We start from the raw sequence: 21384 nt of genomic DNA on the forward strand, positions 1-21384 counted from the left end.
CAGGGCAGGAGGAAGCAACTCTTTCAGTTGGTGCTAAAAACCTGGAATCCTTCAGGCTCATGGAGACATCCCACAACCTGTCTTTTCTTTCTTGCAAACACAGATACCTACACAAACACACATGTGTGCAAAGATACACACACACGTATGCACACCTCCACACCTTACCAGCAAGGCCCACGAATGGGACTTGTCCCATCATTGTCATACGAGTCCCTTTAGACTTCATTTTTGGCCTTCAGGGCTGCCCCTGAGGCTCAAGTCCATGAGCTTCATTTGGAACTGATTTCACCAGCACTAAACACTTCTGCGGAGGAAGTAGAGACAGAAGCAGGAGGTCAGAATACAGAGTGACTTCTGCTCCTCGAAGCCCCTGCAGATGAGCCTCCAAATGTCTCCCTGGAGTTTCTAGCTTCTTTTTCTCCATCTGACTTAAGAGTAGAGGCTTCCAAACTGAATTTCACTGTGTATATATCTCATCCAGTCAATATAAACCAAATCGAGAACTTTCGTTGTTTTGGTCAGGTGGCAAATAAGCAGCACAGGAGACTTGATGTGTCCCTGGTTAGAATCTTTGTGGTTCTGTTAAAGACGTAAACTTGATATTTAATAAACATATTTTTAAGATCCCAAAAGACTGCCTTTAAGGATCTGAAAGACTGCCGTGAAGAGGGTTATGAGAGGGTAGGGGGTGAGGAGACCCTGAGCTGGGTTCTTGTCTTATCTGCGGTAGGACTGGTGAACCAACCGGTCAATGACAGCCTCACAAACCAGAAAGAAGTTCATGTTTGCAAAGAAGATAGAGAGACTTTGGCAAAAGTTGGGAGATAAACATAAGAAAGAAAATATTCTCTATTTGGGTGGGTCATGGACTTTGACCAACCAAATCGGTACAGACTTCTGAAGTCCCACAGACTTGTGTAGTGAATGAGGGGCTGGGAATGGACTATAAAAGAACTCTCGGTTTACCAATGAATCTTATTCCTCAGCAGATTTTTGGATTAAAACCAAGGAAGGGACAAGCAGACAGAAAATCTGGCAGCTCAGGTTTAAATGAAATTAAAAAACTTTAAGAGAAAACCAAAATAACTTAAAAAACTTCCCTTGAGATTTAGCCGTCTATCATGGTTACACAGCACTGTGAATGTAATTAATTCCATGCAATCATATGTTTAAAAATGCTTAAAATGGAAATTCTTATGTTATATATGTTTTACCACAATAATAATAATAAAAAAAGTTTTAGCTGACTGTATTTAAAACCAGAATGGGAACTTAGTCTGTTTGATGGTGTCACACAACAGGGGTACTGCCTTAGGTCAGACACTGTACCCCTATCACCTAGAACAATGCTTGGTGCATAGTAGATGCATGATCATTTTTGAATAAATGAATGAATGAAGAACTACATAATTCAAATGTATAAAGAAATGATTTCTCTTAGCCGCATTTTATTTATGTTAATGATGTTATTGTAACTATTCTGGGTGGGTCTGCAAACACAGCCTGCAGTCCAGAACCTGTCTACTCTTACACCACTCGTTAGTGTACCTTTAACACGTCTCAGACATGCCTCATCATCCAGAATGCAAGCGATTCCTTGAGAGCAGGGACAGTGTTTTCTACATCTGCATCCTACATTATGTCTATAACCCAGCATCCGGACCCCACAAGGCAACAATGTGGTAAAGCAGGGGGCAGCAAGCTTTTTCTGTAGAGGGCCAATGAGTAGATATTATAGGTTTGGCTGGCCATGCAATCTCTGTAACTGCTCAACTTTGCTACTGTAACATGAATGAAGACACCAACCATACTAAATAAATTAGTGTGGCTGCTTTGCAATAAAAGAATTTACAAAAGCAAGTGGTGGCTGGATTTGGCCCATGGGCCATAGTTTCCAATTCCTGCTTGAGAGTCCAAGGCCAGAAGAAAACAAACATTTTGGGAAGAAAGCTGGACAGAAGTTCGAGGCTGGGTTCTTGACCTGTCTGAATCTCAGTTCCTTCATCTGTAAAAGGCCCTTCTAGCTTTGAAATCATCTAGTCCTAAGAAGGAATTTCAACACATACTAAAAACATGACTCACAGCATCGTTAAGAGTCACGCCTCATCCACCTACAGGTGCACAAGGCCTATTACTCTGGCTATGAAACACACCAGCAGGACACAAGCCAGTAAAACTTTTGTTAGGTAAAGTCTGAGAAGATTGACAGATGCTTTCCGCCACCCCTCTTGTCTCCCAGCAATCCTTTCCTAAAGATAATAAATAGAAAATAAGCTCAGAAAGAAGTAACTTGCTCGTTGTTACACACACCATTGGCTACTCAATAAAAGACAGAACCCAGGGATCTTGTCTTGTTCTGTGTTAAACTCTCTCCCTTAAGTGCTGGCCATTCCAACTGGTTAAACTCTTAATAGCAGTCCTTCTTATCTTTTGAAAAGTAGGTGACACCTTTAAAAATAAGCTACATGTTATATTTAAATGGATCTCATTTGTGGTTTGTATTTAACCTGTCAACCACCTACTGAATTTTCTTTATTGATTATACGTAAGTAAACTGTCATGCTTTGCATGTAATGTCTTGTGTGATGTATCCCAACTTTAGAGATATTGAAAAGTGGAAAAAAACTCCAAAAGAACTTATAAGAAATGATGGATTTTTAATTGACCAGGACAGACCTGGACTCTTGGATTTACATTTCTACTTGAAATAGAAAAAATACACGGGGCCCTACCTTGCTTGGCTCCTGGAAATTTTCTCCACCTGGATCTAATTTCCACTTGCCTCTATTCTAAGCATTCATCTAAACACAGCCGAAAGCTACCCCCCCATGCAGTGTTACCTGACATCCCCGACTTCCTACTGTACCTAATAGGAGCCCTTCTAAGACGTACATCACACGCTTCACTTTTATATCTACCGGCGCCCAGCTCTTTCTAGATATACACTGTGTCTTACATCTTCTTGAACCTGCCCTCACCCACGCAAGAATGCAGAACAGTAGCTTAAACATAGAAGGCGTCCAAACACAAGCATCCTAGTGTACCTGGGCAAATTACACCTGAGTGGCAAGAGCTTGGCTTTGTGTTTTGATCCACTTTCATGAGTAGTCTTTCCATCTATACTCTCCAGCGCTGGTACTCATCAGTGACATTCGGCAGCACCATTTCTTTCTGTGCTGTACTTATTTAAAAAGAAACTAAGTTTTCTCATCCATCTAACAGCTGCTCTATAGAGATTTAAAGGCTTTTTATGGCTGTTCAGTAATGATACAACTTTACACTGTGTATAGGACTCATGCAATGAATTCTACCTTACATAAATAGAATCAATTATACAAGCATCTGAGTAGCCAAGTAAGACCAGAAGGGTTGGGGTAGAGAAGCAGGGGTACCCTAAAAGAAAAAGGAACCTAGGGATGTGGAATCAAGACAAAGTGTTAGAGCACAGACTTGCAGAGCTGGAAGGAACCTTAGAAACCATCCAGTCCAATTCTCTCATTTCACTCCTAAGAAAAACAATGCCTTTCAGTTAAATTAGTTAATCTTGGATTTGGTTATATTAGTAAATACATACAGCTGGAGATTTAAACACTTTTGAACATACCATCAGAGCATTAATAATCAGTCTTAGGGGACTCTGTCATACTGAGGGAGTTAATGCATTCCCCAAAAGACCTGGGCCCTGGGGCTATTTTACATGAATATTTGCCTTCCTAGAGCCATAGAGAACATCAGAGATTCCTCCTCTCTGTGTGTTCAAAAGAGAGGGGGAGTCCACACACACCAGGGCTCGCAATGCGGGTGGCACCAGCTTCTGAACCAGGGGGACTGCACCCACTGCCAAACAACTCTGATGTTCAGGCATAAGATGAAAAACAGTGGTATAATTTTACGAGACTAATATGTTAAAATTTACAACCTACTAAATAGGGAAAATTAACTCCTTCAGGCCAAACAATTTATGCCTCTTGATTTATGGTCTTATCTCAGATTCCCAAAAGTCTGTGTCACAGAGGTGGATTTGACAGATCCTGACACCGAGGCCAGACTTCACCAGGGCAGCACTACGGACAGCAGCCAAGGGGGCAGCAGGGACTGTCCCGTAGACCCGGTCACCCAGCCCCTATCTGACCTTGGGCAAAGGCCTTTGCCTTGCTGGGGCTCTGTTTCCTCCATGGTTTCCCCTGTGCAAGGGACCTGTCCACATAAAATGAATATAGCAGTAATAAGCTGCCTCAGAGAGCTGTCCTGAGAATTATAGACAAGTAAGAAGTATCTGCAACATGTCAAGCACTGCTGTACACACCATGCAAGCAACAAGACAGGACAGGTATGTATAGACAAGAAGGGTCTTGGCCTGGGAAGCCCAAGACAGGTCTTTTATATTATTCACAACAATACACGGACCCCATCCTCTTTCTCCAGTTATCTGGGGAAGTTCACAAGTTTTGCCTAAGCTCTTTGCTTCTTTATCGCCCGTTCCTTTTTTCCCCAGTTTCTTTTTTTTTTCCTTTTTATTATTAAAAAAAATCTACTGTCTGTATAAGAGTACAGAGAACAATAACGTGAACCCCATGTGTCCATCCCCAGCCATGTGACCATCGGTTAGCTCATGGCTGACCTCATGTATATTCCACTCATTCCCACCCCACGACCCTGCCGCATCCCTTAAGATTGAATCCCAAACGTATCATTTCGTTTTTCACAGCTTTTTAAATACATAGTCATCTTAATTCGCCATTTTATTTTTTTGATTCAACATCCCTGAGGTAAGTTACTTATAACAATAAAATCGAGGCAACACTGGAGGTGCACTTGGGGCCAGTGAAAAATCTGGAAACAAATGACCAATAAAAAAGGGACAATGAGTCGAGGCAGAGGCACAGTGGGCCTGTGGGAGTGAGAACCTGTCGTTATGTTGTTATGAGCACAGCTGCATGCTGGTGGTCTGAGCAAGGTCTGTCCTGGGGCATCAGCTCATGGAGAAAGGGGCATTTCTCACTGTTCCCTGGATAAGTCTGTCCTCTCCTGCCTCCAGGCCCCCTCCCACTATGGAAAGCATAATCATTTCAGTACCGAGTATCCCCTGCAGGGCCGTTCTTGGGTCCTTCAGTCAAAATGCCTCTTCCTTCCACTTTGCTTCCACAGCCCTTTATTATTCTGGCACACAGTAGATGCTCAATGAATGCTTGTACACTGAATGAATGGGACATAGGACTTATTTCATTCTGCCCTATATCTTAGGCTTTTACTTTTGTCTCTCCCACGATATTCTAAATTCCTTAAGGAAAAAGATACCGTGAGTTAAATCGGCTATGTATCCCCTACTCCTGTTGCATTTATTTGCACATGGTAGGTACTCAACAAATGTCTCACGAGTGGAGAGTTGCTCTGGGAAAAGAGCTAACCTTGTCAAATGGTTAGAGGATTAAACTTCCAGGGAATGATTTCATGCAAATTACAGACACACCAGCAAAAATATAGTGTATAGATTTTTTTCACTGGTTTCTACTGGTTTCTTGCCTTAGGTAAGCAAATTTGGGCTTGTCATCATAAAAAAGAAAAATTGGGGGGTGGTTTCCTCTGTCCAAATGACCCAGCAACACCTGCCTCCAATACCTATTTTCCTCTCCTCCCGCCTCCCAAGGTGAAGGCTACATTGAGGTACTGCCTGTAGGCGGGAACTACAGGCCTGAATCTGAGACAAAGGTTCTTTATGCTGTGCCTGGTCGTTAATTAGCTGCTGGAAACTTCAAGAAGGGCCATGAGCATGCTCCTAAACCTTTTATTTTCAATGCTTTCCCTTAGCCATGCTTCTGACGTGACTCTCCTCTAAGCTGGATGCAGGACATTTGTTCTGTAACATTTCTGAGGGTCAACGACCACCCCATCCCAGCGGCTCATTCAGCAGGCCGTTAGGGATTTCGCCTCATCCGGGCAGAAGCCTCCACGTGCCCTCCCCAGGCCTCGGAGGGCACCGCCTGGGCACGGAGCGAGGCTGGCTGCGGGCGCTGAGGAGACACTCACTCACCTGCTATTCTCCCGATGGGCATGGCGTGCTCTTCCGGCGGGGACACGGACACCATGATGTGGTTCATGTAGGCCAGGTCTTCCCGGTGAGAGAGGTTGATGGGCTTCCCTTCCCTGTGCAGCCCGTCCTCCGAGAGCCGGGACTGTTTGAAATCCACGGAGTGCCGGGGGTTCAGGATGAGAGGGTGCATGATGGGACTGGGCATCAGCTGGATCACTCGCGTGCTCTCCTGCCGCGGGCTGGCTGGCTTCGCGTGGGGCTCAGAGGACGGCGGGCAGTGATTATTCTCCATGGGAGACACGGACAGAGGGTAGGGCTCCTGGTGGTTGTTCTCCTGGTGGAGCCTTGGCCCCTGGGCCCTCTCGGCTGGGGAAAGGCGGCGGATCATGTTGTCCAGGGGGGACCGGAGGGGCCGCTGCTCGGGGTCGGGGGAAGGCCGGTGGTTCGTGGTGACGGGGGACCTGGAGCGGTGCAGCAGTTCAATGGTGGGAGGGTTGTGGTGCACGTTCTCCACGCATGGCCTGGGGGTCCTCTGGACACAGTTATCTGTGGGGCAGAAGGAGAGAGTCACAGACCCCAGTGAACTGGCAGGACAGGGACCTCACTGAGGCACTCAAGCAAGACACAGCAGAAGGTGTTAGGTGCACGTAGTGCCTTTCTGCCCAGGATGCAGGGTGTCTCTCTCACTGCTTAAAAAAAGTTAAAATGTACATATTGAAATTATTTTCCTACCACTAGACAAGCTAAGAGCGTCTACAAACATATCATGAATCGCCTTTCAGTGGTTTATAAAACAATGAAGCCAAACTTCCTTCCACTCTTTATCCTCCTCTCACTTGACTCTTCTGTGTAGCTTTCGGAGTCAGAAAGGTCCTTAGGAATCTCCCTCTAGATGCTTTCATTGACTTATATTTTCACAACCAAATTTTCATATTCTCTACTTCTAGGAGTTGTTGGCATTAATGATAATGCTAACAATGATAATAATGATTAACAATGACTATATCCTAGGTACTTGATTTTATTGCTTAAATCTTATGACACTTCTAAGCAGGAGATCCCACTACTGCACCTATATTACAGATGACAGAACCGAGGCATTAAGAAGTTAAGCAACTCACCCACGGTCATGCAGCTGTGTGGGGATTAGAACCAGACTCTGGTCAGATTCTAGAATCTGTGCACTCATGACAATACCTGTCACTTTGCTTCACAAAAACCGGGGCACAAAGTCACATCAAAACCTACTCTAAGCATGGACAGAGGCCCTAACTTATGTAATGACAATCTTGTTGTACGTGAAAGAACTTTTAGGAGCACAGACCCAACAAATGCTCAGAGACAGGTAGAGGTAAGTAAGAATAAGGATGGATGGATACCCCGAACCACCCTCCACCCCACCCCACTTGAAATATCAAGCTGGTGACATCTGAGCAAGGACAACATCAGAAGTGTACACAGCTCAGCAACAGGAGTAGCTCTAGAAGGAGGGTCAAGGTATGGGCCAGCACACATGTGGCTCCGGGTGTCCCTCCTAAGGCTCAGAAGGATAGGGATGTGCCACAAAAATGGAGCTTTCTACACGTCTCCACACCCATCTCAATGAGGTCTCTCTGGCCATGTCTGGTCCCAGAACTGTTTTGCCAAAAAGATGTGCATGTTTGCTGGTCCCTGTTCCACTCAAAGACTTGTCCATGGTTCTAAGTAAAGCAAATCAAAAATATCACCTTTGTCCATTAAGACAATATCTGTATGAAGGGGATCTGGGAATCTGACAGATCAGTAAACAGAGACAGAGGTGGTGGTTTCTTCAAGTTTTAGGCAGGGTTAACAAGAAAATGAAGATGTGTTTCCTCTTTTAAAATTTCATTAGATCTCAGCTATCACATAAGATGGTGGACAAAAGAACTACTGTTCATGACATTAAAAGATATGTCCTTGAAGGGTTTATTTTGTAACCTGTTGCCACAAATTCAAAAGTGCTTAATTATTGGAATAGCTATCAGTAAGCAATTGGTTTCATAGGTTATAGTATATCTCTAAAGAATGGAGTACTATGCAACTGTAAAAAGGAATGGAGAGTATCTCAAAATTTTGCTAAGGACTGGTGTCCAGGCTCTATGATTAGATAAGAAAAGCAAGATGAAGTATTTGTGATCCGCTACCACTTGTCTAATAAAGGAGAGGAGGAGTTCCAATTTCAACAATGGCAGAGTAGCTTATACTACACTAACCTTTTTACAGATAGAAATTATAGAATCTGGATAAAATACATGTAAAAAACTATTTGAAGATTCTTAAGAGTGACCAAAACCAGACAAAATCCAAAGGGGATTTTACTCTTGAAAGAAGGGCCCTGCACAGAGTGAGATCCATACTTGCACAGCTTTCCCCCGAGGGCACTCCCCAGTCCATGCATCGGGCAGTTAGAAGATGTACAGAAAGTTGCTTGAGATGTCAGAAGATGAGTATGTAGCTGTCAGAATGGCAGAAAATTGAAGGATGTCAAATCCCACAAAGGAGAGAGCCTTATAGGGAATAGTCACTAAATTGGTAAAAGTTCTCTCAAATTCTTGTCTGACTCCTAAACAGCACATGTGCAGGGGAGATGCTAACAAGTTCAGTGAAAAGCAACAGTTGCATGGTCAAAAGACATGAGCAGAAATCTCAGCTTCTGGCTACTGCAGTAGAGACAGAGTTCGAGTTTGAATCTCATCAAGTTAGATAAATGCCTCAGGCTGTCCATTACCCCCGAAGGGCCACACCTTAGGGGTAATGGCTATGCTCCAAGACAAAGGGATCTGGCTGAGGGCTAAAGGCAAAACTAACTTAATACAGAGTCTCTATAATGTGTTATCTATGTTGTTTGGTATCCAACAAAAACTTTCTAGACATGAGAAGAAATAGAAACATGTTATCCATGATAAAAAGGTCTGTCTATCTCAGACCTTGAGATAATCTAGATATTAGATTCAGCAAAAAATTACTTTAAAGCAGCTATTATAAATAAGTTCAGGCACTTAAAGGAAATGATGGTCATAATGAGTGCTGAGAAAATAGGATAATTTAGTCAGGCTCCCTGGCTCAGGTATGCTTGGGGGGTCAAGCAGCACATTCTTAATTCTTTGTAAACAAGTTGTGTGTGGGTGGAGTTAGTGCACATGTGCACCCATGTATCTTTTTAGTTAATTGCTATTGTGTGTTCTGCAGTTAGTTAGCAGAGCTGGCCAGCAGAGAGCTCCAGTCTAAAAATAGAACATGTTTACTCTGCTGGCAGCTGCTCAGTTTCTCTTTGGACTTTGCCAGTAGCAGTTGAGTTTCTGAGTTTCTCCTGTGTACTGCCCAGCTCCTAAACATGTGTGTGCTGAATAAAGACTATTCCTTCTTCAAACAAGTCTCCAAGGACCATTTTGTCTGGTTACCTAGCTCACAGACCTGTGTGTGAAGGGTTTGTGAACAGACTCTAGGGGTCTGTAAGCACCAGAGCCTAGCCCTAGCTCCACACTTGGCGTTGTGGGCAGGATTACACTACACTGAGTGATAACAGATACTGTCAGAAGAGAAATGGAAACAGTTAAAAAATAGAAAGAAGACTCTAGAACTGGAAAGTGTAATACCTGAAATAAAAGATTAGACTGAATGAACTTAATAGCAGATTGGAGATGAGAAAAGAAAGGGGGGGGTAAGTTTGAAGACAGATTAATACAACTTAAAAACAACAGACAAATCCTTAGTGACCTGTGGAACAATATCAAATGGTCTAAAACACATATAATTGGAGTCCAAGAAGGAGAGTATAATAAGAATGGGGCCAGAAAAAGAAAAAGAAAAAATAACAGCCAAATTATCCAAAATTTGATAACAACATCATCATCAACAACAAACTTAAAAATCCAAGAAACTCAGCAAACACCCAGCAGCAGAATGCACATAATAAAAACTATACCCAGGCATATATATCATAGTCAAACTTCTAAAAACCAAAGATAAAGAGAAAATCTTGAAAACAATCAGAGAAAAAAAAGATAGGGTAAAAGTTATACTAATTATGGTTAACTTCTTTTTGAAAAAAAACCAGAGAGAGAGAGAAAGAGAGCCCAAACACACACACACGAGAAGGATATAAATGGGACCTATAGATCGAAAGAGACTTGCGACACCTCAACTGTGTGCAATATATAGACCCTTGCTTGGATTCTGATTCTAACTATAAAAAACATTTATGTGATAATCGGAAAAATGTGAACCTTCATAGGATATCTATGATACTGAGGAACTACTAGTTTTCAGGTGATGTGATAGGTCTGAGATCATGGTTTTATAGAGTTATCTTTTCAGACCTATATGATATATTTACAGATGAAATGATATATGTGGGATTTGCTTTAAAATAACCTGGCATGATGAAGGGGAGTAGGTGGGACACAGAGGATGCAAGATTAGCCATGAGTTGATTGTCGCAACTGGTGATGGGTATATGGTGGTTCATTATACAATTCTTCCTCCTTTTGTATAGGCTTGATATTTTCCATTATAAATTTTCTTTTTTTTAAATGTGCCTAATCAATTTTGCAAGGATACAGGTTGGAATGACAAGTACTAACTTCCTCAGTTCAACCCAAATGCATACAAATGCTTACAGGGTACTGACTAGGCCAATGGAATTAACTTTAATCGCTAAGGTTATTAGTATGATAGAAATGATCAGTGATCTTTTGGAGACAAGGCAAATTTTACTTTTATGGCTAATATGTATCTCAATTCTGCTGCCCATAAAGATGATTTTTTCTTTTGTCCACAGTTGACTTTTCATTTGTCACAGAATTTGACCATCGTAAGCAACTATTTGAGAGTCTCATTCCAAACTTTCACATATTTTCTTCTAAATGCCATTTACAGAATGTCTCTCTTTCCTTAAAAAGCATATTAAGGTTTAAAAATACTTAAGAATGATGAAGACCATGTACTGAAAAATCCCATTTCCTCAATCGATTTCCCGTCTTACAAATTTTACAACGGACACAGGCGTTGGTCAGTAATCTGGTTACCTGCAGGCTTTCTTTGATGTCCTGGGCTTCAAGGCTCAGTGAGAGGGTGTGCACTCAGGGCGAGCCTTAGGAAGTCTGGGAGGACCATGAGAGGAAGAACTTTCATGCCAAGGGTAAAGAGGAACTGATGTAATGTCCTGGAGAGATTTCACTCTCTGCTCCTGCCCAGATCTTTGGGAACAATGAAGGAGGGAGAGTGTTCTGGATAATCCAACTCAGATTTTACTTTTGACTCAGGATCCAGGCAGGAACAGGACTTGTAGGAGCTTGATTTATTTATTTCTCTGCAGACACCACTCAAAGAGGAAGTACTTGATGAAGCTGATAACATTAATGGTAGAGAACTGGATCCAAGGGTATTTAATTCCAGGCTCCTGGTGGTCTGGGCACAACCACTGTCAAGGCTGAAAGGCCTACAATGAGACCTTCTGAGCTTTGTTTCAGTTTGCAAAGCATGCACCCACGGACAGAGTGGGCTATGACGTTCCTACCCGGCTGCCTGCTGCCTCTGTTATTATAAGTTGGCAGCAGGGTATGGAAACTTACGAGACCAGAGCCGGCAGGCAGAGAAGCTCCGGACACAGGAAATGCACTGAGCGGACAGTGGGTGCATTAAATCCCCCAGATGTAGGAGTCTTCTGTCTAAAACAAGAAGATTTTTTTGGTCTGGCCTTGATGTCTGGGTTTGTTCTTGGTGAGTTGCCCAGCTGGAAAACTGGGAAATTATCCACATTGCCCTCATTCTGCAAGTCGTGATATGGGAGGGAATACAGAAGGAAGAGGGAGGGAAAGCCACGCATACTTAGTGCAGGCACAGAAGGGAAGGAGGAACAAAGGCCGAGGACCGGTAGGGAACTGTCGTTCTGGTTGGAAGTGTCTTCTAACCCCAGCCTTTCTCTCTGCAGACCTCTTTTGGGGGCTCTTTTCTCACTATCAAACAGCCCCAAATAAATCAGAACTTTAAATGTGATACTTAAAAAAGAAAAACCTGATTTCTCATCCTTTTTCCTTTTACTTATTAGAATAGTTTCTCTATTTAAAATTCATCAAAATCTGACCCGATTTCATCATGTTATAAATAATAAATACTTAGTAAGCCTAAAAACTAACTGCCTTTGGTGAACATCATGGGTTTTGAGTGGGAAGTTTCCAGGGTCGAGCAAAGGCTATGGTCAAGTTTCCACCCACACACCAGGATCACAGTTGCACCGTCGTGCTGTCCCTGAGGCCACGGATGATGGTCAGAGAAGAAGGTGGTCAGGGGGTGCACAGCCAGGCCCAGCGGTGACTCTCCTCGGTACACTGTGCCTCACGTTCTTCCAGGAGGGACCGAATCCCAGCACAGTTTTGTAAAAGACTAGTGGGAACTAGGAATGATTTAAATAGCTACACAAAAATGAATTCAAAGTACATTTCATATACACACTCAAGTTCTCTTACTCCCATTATGGGCTGAACTGTGTCCTTCCAAATTCATATGCTGAAGTTCTAACCCCAAGTACTTCAGAAGGTGACCTTATTTCAAAAGAGGTTCCTAGCAGATGTAATTAAAGATGAGGTCATTGTTACCATCCAATATGACTGGTGTCCTTATAAAATGGGGACTTTGGACACAGAAACATGCACACAGGGAGAAGGTCATGTGAAGATGAAGGTAAAGATCTCCAAGCCAAGGAATGCCAAAGACTGCCAGCACAGCACCAGAAGCTAGCCAAGGGGCATGCAACATCCTCCCTCACAGCCCTCAGAAGGAACCAACCCTGGTAATACTTTGATCACAGACTTGTAGTCTCCAGAACTGTGAGATAATAAATTTCTATTGTTGAAGGCATCCAGCTTGTGCTACTTTGTTACAGCAGCCCTAGCAAACAAATACTGCCCCACACCCCCACCCCAGTCCCTTCCCATGAGTGCAGCCTCTGCTTGGTTTGGAAACCTTCCACTGACCCCTTCCTGCCCATGTCAGCCTATTCATCTCAACAAGTTGCCAATGTCACTCAATCCCTTGTAGGGCCTGATAAGAAAACCATCCAAGTTTGGAGTGTATGATTCACATATGTTTGAAGTCCTAAAAACAATAAACCCTGTAAATACATCCTAGAATTTTATAGTCACTGGATGAATGGAGCTGAAAGAAACCAAGTGGGTAACTTGTAGGACTCTGAGGCTTCATTCTCATTACTGTGGGCCCCCAACAGGCTGCCCTAACCTGTAGGGATCAATACAGGGAGCACTGTATATGCAAATCTGCAAAGATGCTATAAACCATCTTGCTCTCTGCAGGCAGTACAGGAGAGTCTCCCTGGTTTCAATAAAGCCCCACAAAAGAAGTGATTTAAGAAATCAAGAGATCGGATTTCAAATGAGACAATTAGACCTATCGGAGTAAACCTCTCAATCATTTACAAGGACTAGGGTCAGGGTGGCACACAGATAAGGCGGAGGAGTCCTGGAGTGGGGAAAGAGCAAGATAAGCCCTTAACAGAGAGCTTCCTTCCCTAGAGGTGAAATCCAGCTGCCCCCAGTCCCCTTATCTCAAAGGGATCTGATGGCATTTCCCTAGGGGTAAAAGGAAGTTTCTTGGAGACTTCCTGCCTATCTCTTGGGAGAGTCATTCATGCATATTAGGGATCTCTTACCCCTAAAAACTTCCAAGAGAGCTAGCTAGCCCTAGGGCTAAAAGCAGCTTCTGGGCCGATGGAGGAAGCTGGGGGAGGCAGGGACAGTGGGTGGGTCTCCCCCCCCCCCCGAAGTAGACTGAGGGCCCAGATGAGATGCACAGTCCAGTGCTCCCACACTTTACTGCAGCAAACAAATGCTGCAGTAGTGGCAAGGGTCAAAGGTAAAAGGTCATGCTGTCCTAGGTCCTGAAAGGCAGGAGGCAAAGAAGGAAAAAAAGGTCCTAGAAAGGACAAGAGAAATACAGAAGAGTGGAATGAGGCTTGGTAAGCGGGAAAAAGTGCTAGCTGGTGCCCCAGAGGCTCTGCTACCTGGGAGAACAGGAAGTCAAGACCTGGGCCTGCTCTTCTTCTGGTGGGACCTCTCATTACCTGCTGCTAGAATCACAGAATAGAAAGGGCACAGAAAGGTTAATCTTCTAGTTGTTAAATGTGAGAGGTGCAAAGGGGTCAGGGAGAACCCAGCCCATGTGCCAGGTACTGTGAGGTAATATAAACCGCAAGTAGTACTCACCTCCACACGGAATGTGTTCCGGAAGGAACAAAGACCAGCACTGGACATGTGTTTTCCCATAGAAATTATGCTAGGAACGGTGCCTGGTTAATCCATTAAGGTGTTGAAGGATAATGGCAAGGGTGGGCAAGAGGCCTGGCCTGCATATGGGATGCACAAATGTGGTGTTTGCATGCCTATGCAGTAATGACAATGGTTAAGAAAACTGGAATTGGAAGTAAGAAAAAAACCCAACCACTGCACAACACCGTGAATATACTTAACACTACTGAACTGCACACGTAAAAATGGTTAAGAATGTAAATGTTACATTATGCGTATTTTACCACAATTAAAAACTTATAAAAAAGAAGGAAAAAACACAACTAAATAACGATAAGAAACATCGAATAATAATAATGAATAACATTTACGAGTGCTGGCTCTCTGATAAGTGCTGTTCTAGGGGCATTTCCCATATTAACTGATTTAAGAGACGGGTACTGTTATTTTCCTTCTTTTACAGATTTTTACAGATTTTATTTTCCTTCTTTTTACAGATACAAGGAAGTTAAGTAACTTGCCTAGCGTCACACAGCTGATAAACTGGGAAGATGGGATTTGAACCCAGGAGGTCTGGATCCAGAGCACACACATGCACTGTTATGTTTCTGGCTCCAACACATACGACACAGCTAAAATGCACAGCACAGATGTCAAACCCCAGCCGATGGCCTCCTGACGCCTTCAGTCATCAACACAATTCTAGCAGGACTAGGGAATCAGGGTGATTTTTACAACAACGAGTAACACAATGCGGCCTGAGCAGCTACAAGCTTCATCTACCTGGTGCCTGCTCAGCAGCTGTAATGAGGGGCTGGCTTTCAAGCAGTGACCTGCACCAAGGGCCGGTCCCCAACGGGGATGCAGCCTGCACTTCTGCTCTCAGAAGCTAGTGCTTGCGTCAGAACCGCGTTTCTCACGGGCTGGGAGAGTCTCATCACGCTAAGCCTGCTCGTCCTGGGGGAGTCAAGCATCCGTAGGGTTCATTCAATCCAATTTAGTATGAGTTTTTAACATCATGAACCAAAGACATTTTGTTTAAATTTGGCAGTCCCATAAGCAGGAGTGCTGGTAACCTGCTGCACTGTACCCGTCGGGTGACCTGAAAACTGCCTTGGCATCTAATCTCCATACTTCTACTCATCTTTGATTCATCCTCCCTATTTTCAGGACATCTGCACAACAAAAATTTATAAAAATGTTATTTCTGTTTGCTCATTCATGCTGCAGTGGAATGAACACAGGCGTTAGAGTCAGCCCTGACTGGGTTTAAACCTTAGCTCTGCTACTTGATTTGGGGTCATGTTACATTATTGCAGTTAGCCTCTATGTCCTCATCTATAAAGTGGCAATAATAATATTACCTTTTTTATAGGGTGGTTGTGAAGATTAAGTGACTCAAACATTTAAGAGCTTAGAACAGGGTGTAGGACCCAATAAGTGTTAGCTATTATTTTATTATGAAGTAGATCCACATATCCCATCTTCTTTAATTCTCTCATTAAAATCGTACAAGATTTCATTTCTTCAAAGTCTTTGGGCACTTGGGTTTGGTGGTGGTAGTGGTGGTGGCGGGTAATATTCCCCGCAACAAAGCAATCATACAAATAAAATTTCTCTGGGCCATTGCATGATGCGTGCCACCCTCCCCACCCCCCACAAAATGAGTCCTCTCTACTGTCCGGGCCATTCCCATGTGCTAGTTGTAAGGAAAATTGAGATCAGCAGTATATCAATGCCCAATATTTCTCATCATCACTTGTAATTTCCATGTTCACCTTGAAGCAAAGAGCTGCACCAGAGCAGAGCTGCCACCTTAAAACTGCGTCCGCTGTTGCAGAAGCAATCATGGCACTACGTGTGTAAATATCTCAAATTAAAGTGATTAAAAATTACCTCCCACAGTCTCTTAGAAAGGGCATTGGAAAGGATGGGACTGAGAGTTGAAATGATAAGAGGGTCCCCCCAGGGATGTTTGAGAAACACAGATCTTGTTCCCTCTCCCTACAGATTGTGCACATGTCCAGTCCTACGTGGATTGTTCTGCACAGCCGGCCCCATTCGGAGACTTTAGCCCAGACTGGAAGCTGATTTTATATCACCCAGTGACCTTTTAGGGAACTATTTCTCAAGTAGTTACACTACCAAAGAACTAGTAGGGATTGAATATATATTTTGGGGACAAAGCCTTTCTTTGAAAAGGAGTTAAAATGAGTTACTCTAAAAGTAACTGATTTTGGAACCTAAGGTATCAAAAGAAGTTGTTATTACAACTGTGAGTGACAAAATAATTTTATAATCACTTGCTGGTCTGAAATTTCTAAAGATGTTTTGCCTCCTGGGTTTTGTGAAAAAAGTAGTATAATTGTTTATTTCCTCTCCTTGCTACCTACCTACCGACCTACCATGTAATTCATATTGTGCAGACAAAATGAGTCATAACAGTCAAAGAAAAGGAACCCACTTAAACTGATCTTGTTACCATGAAATAAGTGAATGACGCTCCCCTTGGTTTGACCACTGAGAGTGGCAATATTATCAGATGTTCTCAGTAAGGTGAGACATATGGGAGCAGCAGCAGGCAGGACACTGTTATGATTTTCTGGATTTTAGTTGCCAAGACCCTGAGGTCTTCATATCACCCAGAGAGACTCAGACATCTCAGATATAACGTGAGGATTTCAGAGCTGTAAGAGATGTTGGAGAACATTTAGTCTACACATGCATGTTACAACTGGGGAATCTGAGAGCCAGAGAAATGAGCAACTTAGCCTTCATGATTTGTTCTGGCAGATTAGAAGATCAGAACCTGGTTTCTGAGTTCCAGATCTCATCCTTCAAAAAAATTATAAACACACATGTACACACGCATACATTCCAGTTGGTCTGGGATGGTTCTGGCATGCCTGTTGTCCTGGCTGATTTATTAATGGAGCCCTGTGTCATTGTCTTAAGTGTCTCAGTATGGATGAAAATCGTAGGGTTAACCTAATTATATAATACTGTCCTCCCTTCCCATAAATAATAAGGGAACAGCATGGAAATGCTGGTTTTCCTACATGGAGGTGGTAATCTTTGCTCAAGGCATAACACGATTTCAGAACAGAGTACATCACAGAGATAATGAATGTTTACAAAATAAAGAGTATGAATTAGTGTGATCCCCCTCCTCTCCCATCAGGGCATGGAGGGGAACCTCTGAGCTACACAAGCTTCCTGGCTTCTGATGCTGCCACGCAGCAGCTAGTAAGGAAGGCGAGATTTCAACATAATGTACTCATGAAGTATTTGTTGGGAACTGTTGCTAGATTGAACAAGACACATTTGTATTGTGATATAATTTCCTGTTGTGAAATTATAGATGTCTGAACTGGTGAAGCTGGTGGCTGTGATGGGTGCAGCTACAGGGGCCGAGTGAAGCCTGCGTGTGCTCTTCAGTCTGCACGCCTCACTGCCCAGGCTGCTCAGGTGCCGAGCTGGGCCTCTCTGGAAGGGGTGCTGCACTCTCCTTCTGTTCTGCCATTCATTGACATGTACACATGTATCTGTGTCAAGTCAATGGGCCAACATACTCTTACATGGTGCTGTATCCCTGATTATGTAAATTAAATCATTGGGGAAGTAGTATTTGATATGCATAATTTCATTTTACAGATTTTGTTTTTTCCAGGACAGATCTTTCTGTATGTTAACATCAATCATCTGTTGCCCTTCTCAATGAAATATAACAGTATTGATTTAGAGACAATTCAGGTTGAGCCGGGGTTTTTTTTCTTTTTGGTGGAGAAGCAGAGAGAAAAGGTGGCTGGAAGTAGGGAATTTGTAAGGACCCCTTCACCTCTCTTGCCATGAAGGGCACCGCTGTATCTGAAAATCTGGGGGAGGGGCAGCTTTTCACATCACCTCTGTGTCCTGAACAGCTCTTCTCACTGGATACCCCCTGATGAAGACCTACACTTCCCCACTGGTTGTGCCTACCTGTTCATCTGAATAGGCAAAGGAGCAGGGCATGTCTTCCAGATCTTGCTTCATGGCCGTCAGCCTTAAGGAATGGTCTCTGAGTGCACGCTACTTTTAAGAGCTGGGTCTGAAGCAGAGCTAATTGGTCTACAGGGCAATGAAGCCTTGACCTTGGCCTCCTTAGCTCCATTCTCTCACCTGCAGAGCTCATCACCCTGACGTCATAACACTGAGAGCACAGCTCATTACAGCCTATGCGTTGGCACATCTGTATTTACTTGGGTTGAGAGTGGCTCTCAGGGTAAGCCAGTTTTCTCTACTGATGAGCTCCTGCAAATGAGAACAATGACAAACACGCCTACTTGTGAGTCAAATCAGGACAAGAGGAAAGGAGGAAGCGCTTGTGACGAGGTGAGACCGTAAGCCTCCAATCACATTTGGGAATAAAAAGGGAATAGAAATTCCAAGTGGAATTTTTTTTTTTTTTTTTAAAATAATGAGAGAAAGAGAGAAAAACCCCATCTCACACCCTCTGTATCTGGGAAGGCAGGCTAGGTAATATAATGCCAGCCTTAATGTCAAGCTTCAGTAAACCCACCTCCTTTCTCTGTGTGGCTGTTGGCTATTATGCAAGCTGGAAATGTTCATGGCAGGAAGAGCAAAGGAACGTAAAAACTGAATTAGGGGAGGAGGGCAGCTGCTAAATTTAGCAAGGGTAAAGCTAGGGGAGGAAAGGATGAGAGAAAGAGGCAGGGAGCATGCAAGAAATGCTCGTTTATTCTCCATCACGGAAGCTGGGGGACCTGCTGTGAAACGTTTGGCACAAGGAGATGACATTGGTTGTCTGGAGTCAGGCTCTTTTGTGAAGTGTTAATTAAGAAAACAAAAAACCTCTCATTTTAAAATTTGCCAGTATCAAGACAAAAATATTAGTCCTGTCCTTGGGGACGATCAATCAATTTAAGGAAGTACCCCCAGGGACCAGGGTTTTAGGTCCCTTGTAACCTGTTTCTAAGGAGGAGTACACGTGAAAAAGTACTGCCACGCATCTGCACATCTGTTATCTGACCAGTCTGGGCAGGAGGACATGGACATAATGACCGTCGGAGGCACAATTCGTCACCGAATGCTGCTCTACCTACACTCAGCTGTTTGATGGAAAGGCGCTCAACTGTTTCTGCACCCAAACACCTACTTTGGAACTATGTCTAGGGCCACATTCCAATTCTGGTCTTCCGTTTTCTACCAACGATTTTACGACTACTGTGAACTCAAGAGCAGAGCAGCAACTGGGACATCTGAAATAAGCCCTGACAGGGAGTCCACGCTGATAACCCTTTGATGCATGATGCAGAAAGCCTGAGCCAATGCAAGTTCATAGGGTTTGGGTTCCCCCCCCCAGCTTTGATTACCCCCCCCCCCCTGCTCAAACACCTTCAATGGCTCCCCATTATGTTCCTCTGTATTAAAAATCAAAGTTCTCCACCTTCTGGTTCAATCTAACCTCCCTGGACTAGCTCTGCAATGGCAAAATGCTGATCATTGTTGAAGCAGGGTGATGGTTCACAAGGGTTTATTTATTCTCTTTGAGGTGGGTTTGTAATGTTTCATAATAAAAGGGTGGGCGGGGGGCAGAGAAGCTCTACAATGCATGTCATCTGACTGCTCTTGACACCAAGGTCTCACCCCACCTTCACAGCATCTTCTCTGCTGGAATGTTTTCCACTTTATCCGTACTTATCAGAACCCTGCTGGACTTCAAAGAATCCTCCAGAGCCCTCTCCCCTATGAAGGTGACCCTGCTTCTTGTACCTGGATGTAATCTCCCCTTCCACTACCCTTTTTGGTCCCACATATTAGTTATGCTTTATACTCAGTGTATATCCATTGCACTGCTTCACTTAGACTGTGAGCTTCAGAGAACCAGGAGTATCCATTGAGGCCTTCCCCCAGTGCCTTATACATAGTAAGCACTCATAAATGTTTGCCGAACGAAAAATGAATCACACAAATGAGAACAGCTTCATCAAGTTAACAATTAAACCTCCTGGATTTGTCTAAACCTCAGGCAAGGAAAGAGATGCCTCCTCCAGTACCTTCGTCGTGGTTCTGATGCAGCATGACCTCTGGCTGGGTGTGTATAGAGTTTCCAGGGTGGAAGAACGGTGAAAAAAGGATCCGGGCTTTCCTCTGCTTCAGAATATGCTGAAGGAGTTCATAAAGCACATCACCTGGGAAGAAGATGAAACGCGAACACTTTATTCAACAATGACTTACTGAGCTTGAGCCGCGTGCCTGGCACTGGACTGAGGATATCATGATGAGCAAAACAGGTGTGCTGCCGACCCCGTGGAGTCCTGTCCTTAAGGGGGACAGGACGCAGCGCTTGAAACTCAAAAGGTGAGAGCCATGGGACTATTTGAATCAAACTTTTTTGACTCTAAAAGTAATATACAAAAAAAGCTAAAAAATGCAGAAAACCAGAAAGAAATCAAAAACCACCTGTAATCTCATCACTAGCAGCGGGAAGCCCTGTTAATGCTATCTTTAGCTATACAGTTAGAATCAGGCTTTTAATAGTTTAGTATCTTCTTATTTTTCTTCCACATGAGGTTTTGAAGACTTTCCCACATTACTCAACTGCTTCAGTAGCTGCACAATAATAGCCCATCAGAGGGATACACCAGACCTTATTGGAACTTTAAATTGTCCCAATCTATTGTTATTACTTTTGTAGAAATATCCCTTTTATCTCTATCTTTGCTTGCTCTTTATTCAAAGAAGAATTACAAAGTCGTTAAGTATGAACATTTTTAATGTCCCAATGACAACTCATAGATTTGTCATAGAAATAGTCCCCACAGAGAAAAATATGCCTTTCTAATTCACCCCAATCCCAGGCAGAAGAAGAATAAACATGAAAAAAATTCACAAGTCTGGTCAGAGGTGCTGAGTACCAAAGGTGCTCTGTAAGGAACTAGCACATTCTGGGATGCTTTCCTTCTTTAAAAATAAATACAGGCATTGCCCCAAGGTTCTGTAATCCCTAGAAAATTATCTTGAGATGTCAGTCCCTTGCAGAGGGTGGTGGGGGCAGATTTGAGCAGG

The 21384-nt window shown here is 43.4% G+C and overlaps 1 protein-coding gene across 3 annotated transcripts in view; it reads right to left on the bottom strand.

Annotated features, from left to right (window-relative positions):
• ETV6 (ETS variant transcription factor 6) overlaps window positions 1–21384 on the bottom strand; it is a 221109-nt gene that overhangs the window by 13693 nt on the left and 186032 nt on the right. For all 3 annotated transcript variants that reach the window (XM_063075648.1, XM_063075647.1, XM_063075650.1), the window contains exons 4-5: window positions 20373–20507; window positions 6035–6580 (exon numbers count right to left, since the gene is read on the bottom strand). In XM_063075648.1, coding sequence (XP_062931718.1) covers window positions 6035–6580; window positions 20373–20507 — 681 coding nt within the window. The remainder of the gene's footprint in view (window positions 1–6034; window positions 6581–20372; window positions 20508–21384) is intronic.

The sequence above is a fragment of the Cynocephalus volans genome, chromosome 12 (assembly GCF_027409185.1).
Source record: "Cynocephalus volans isolate mCynVol1 chromosome 12, mCynVol1.pri, whole genome shotgun sequence".
NCBI classification, from domain to species: Eukaryota; Metazoa; Chordata; class Mammalia; order Dermoptera; family Cynocephalidae; genus Cynocephalus; species Cynocephalus volans.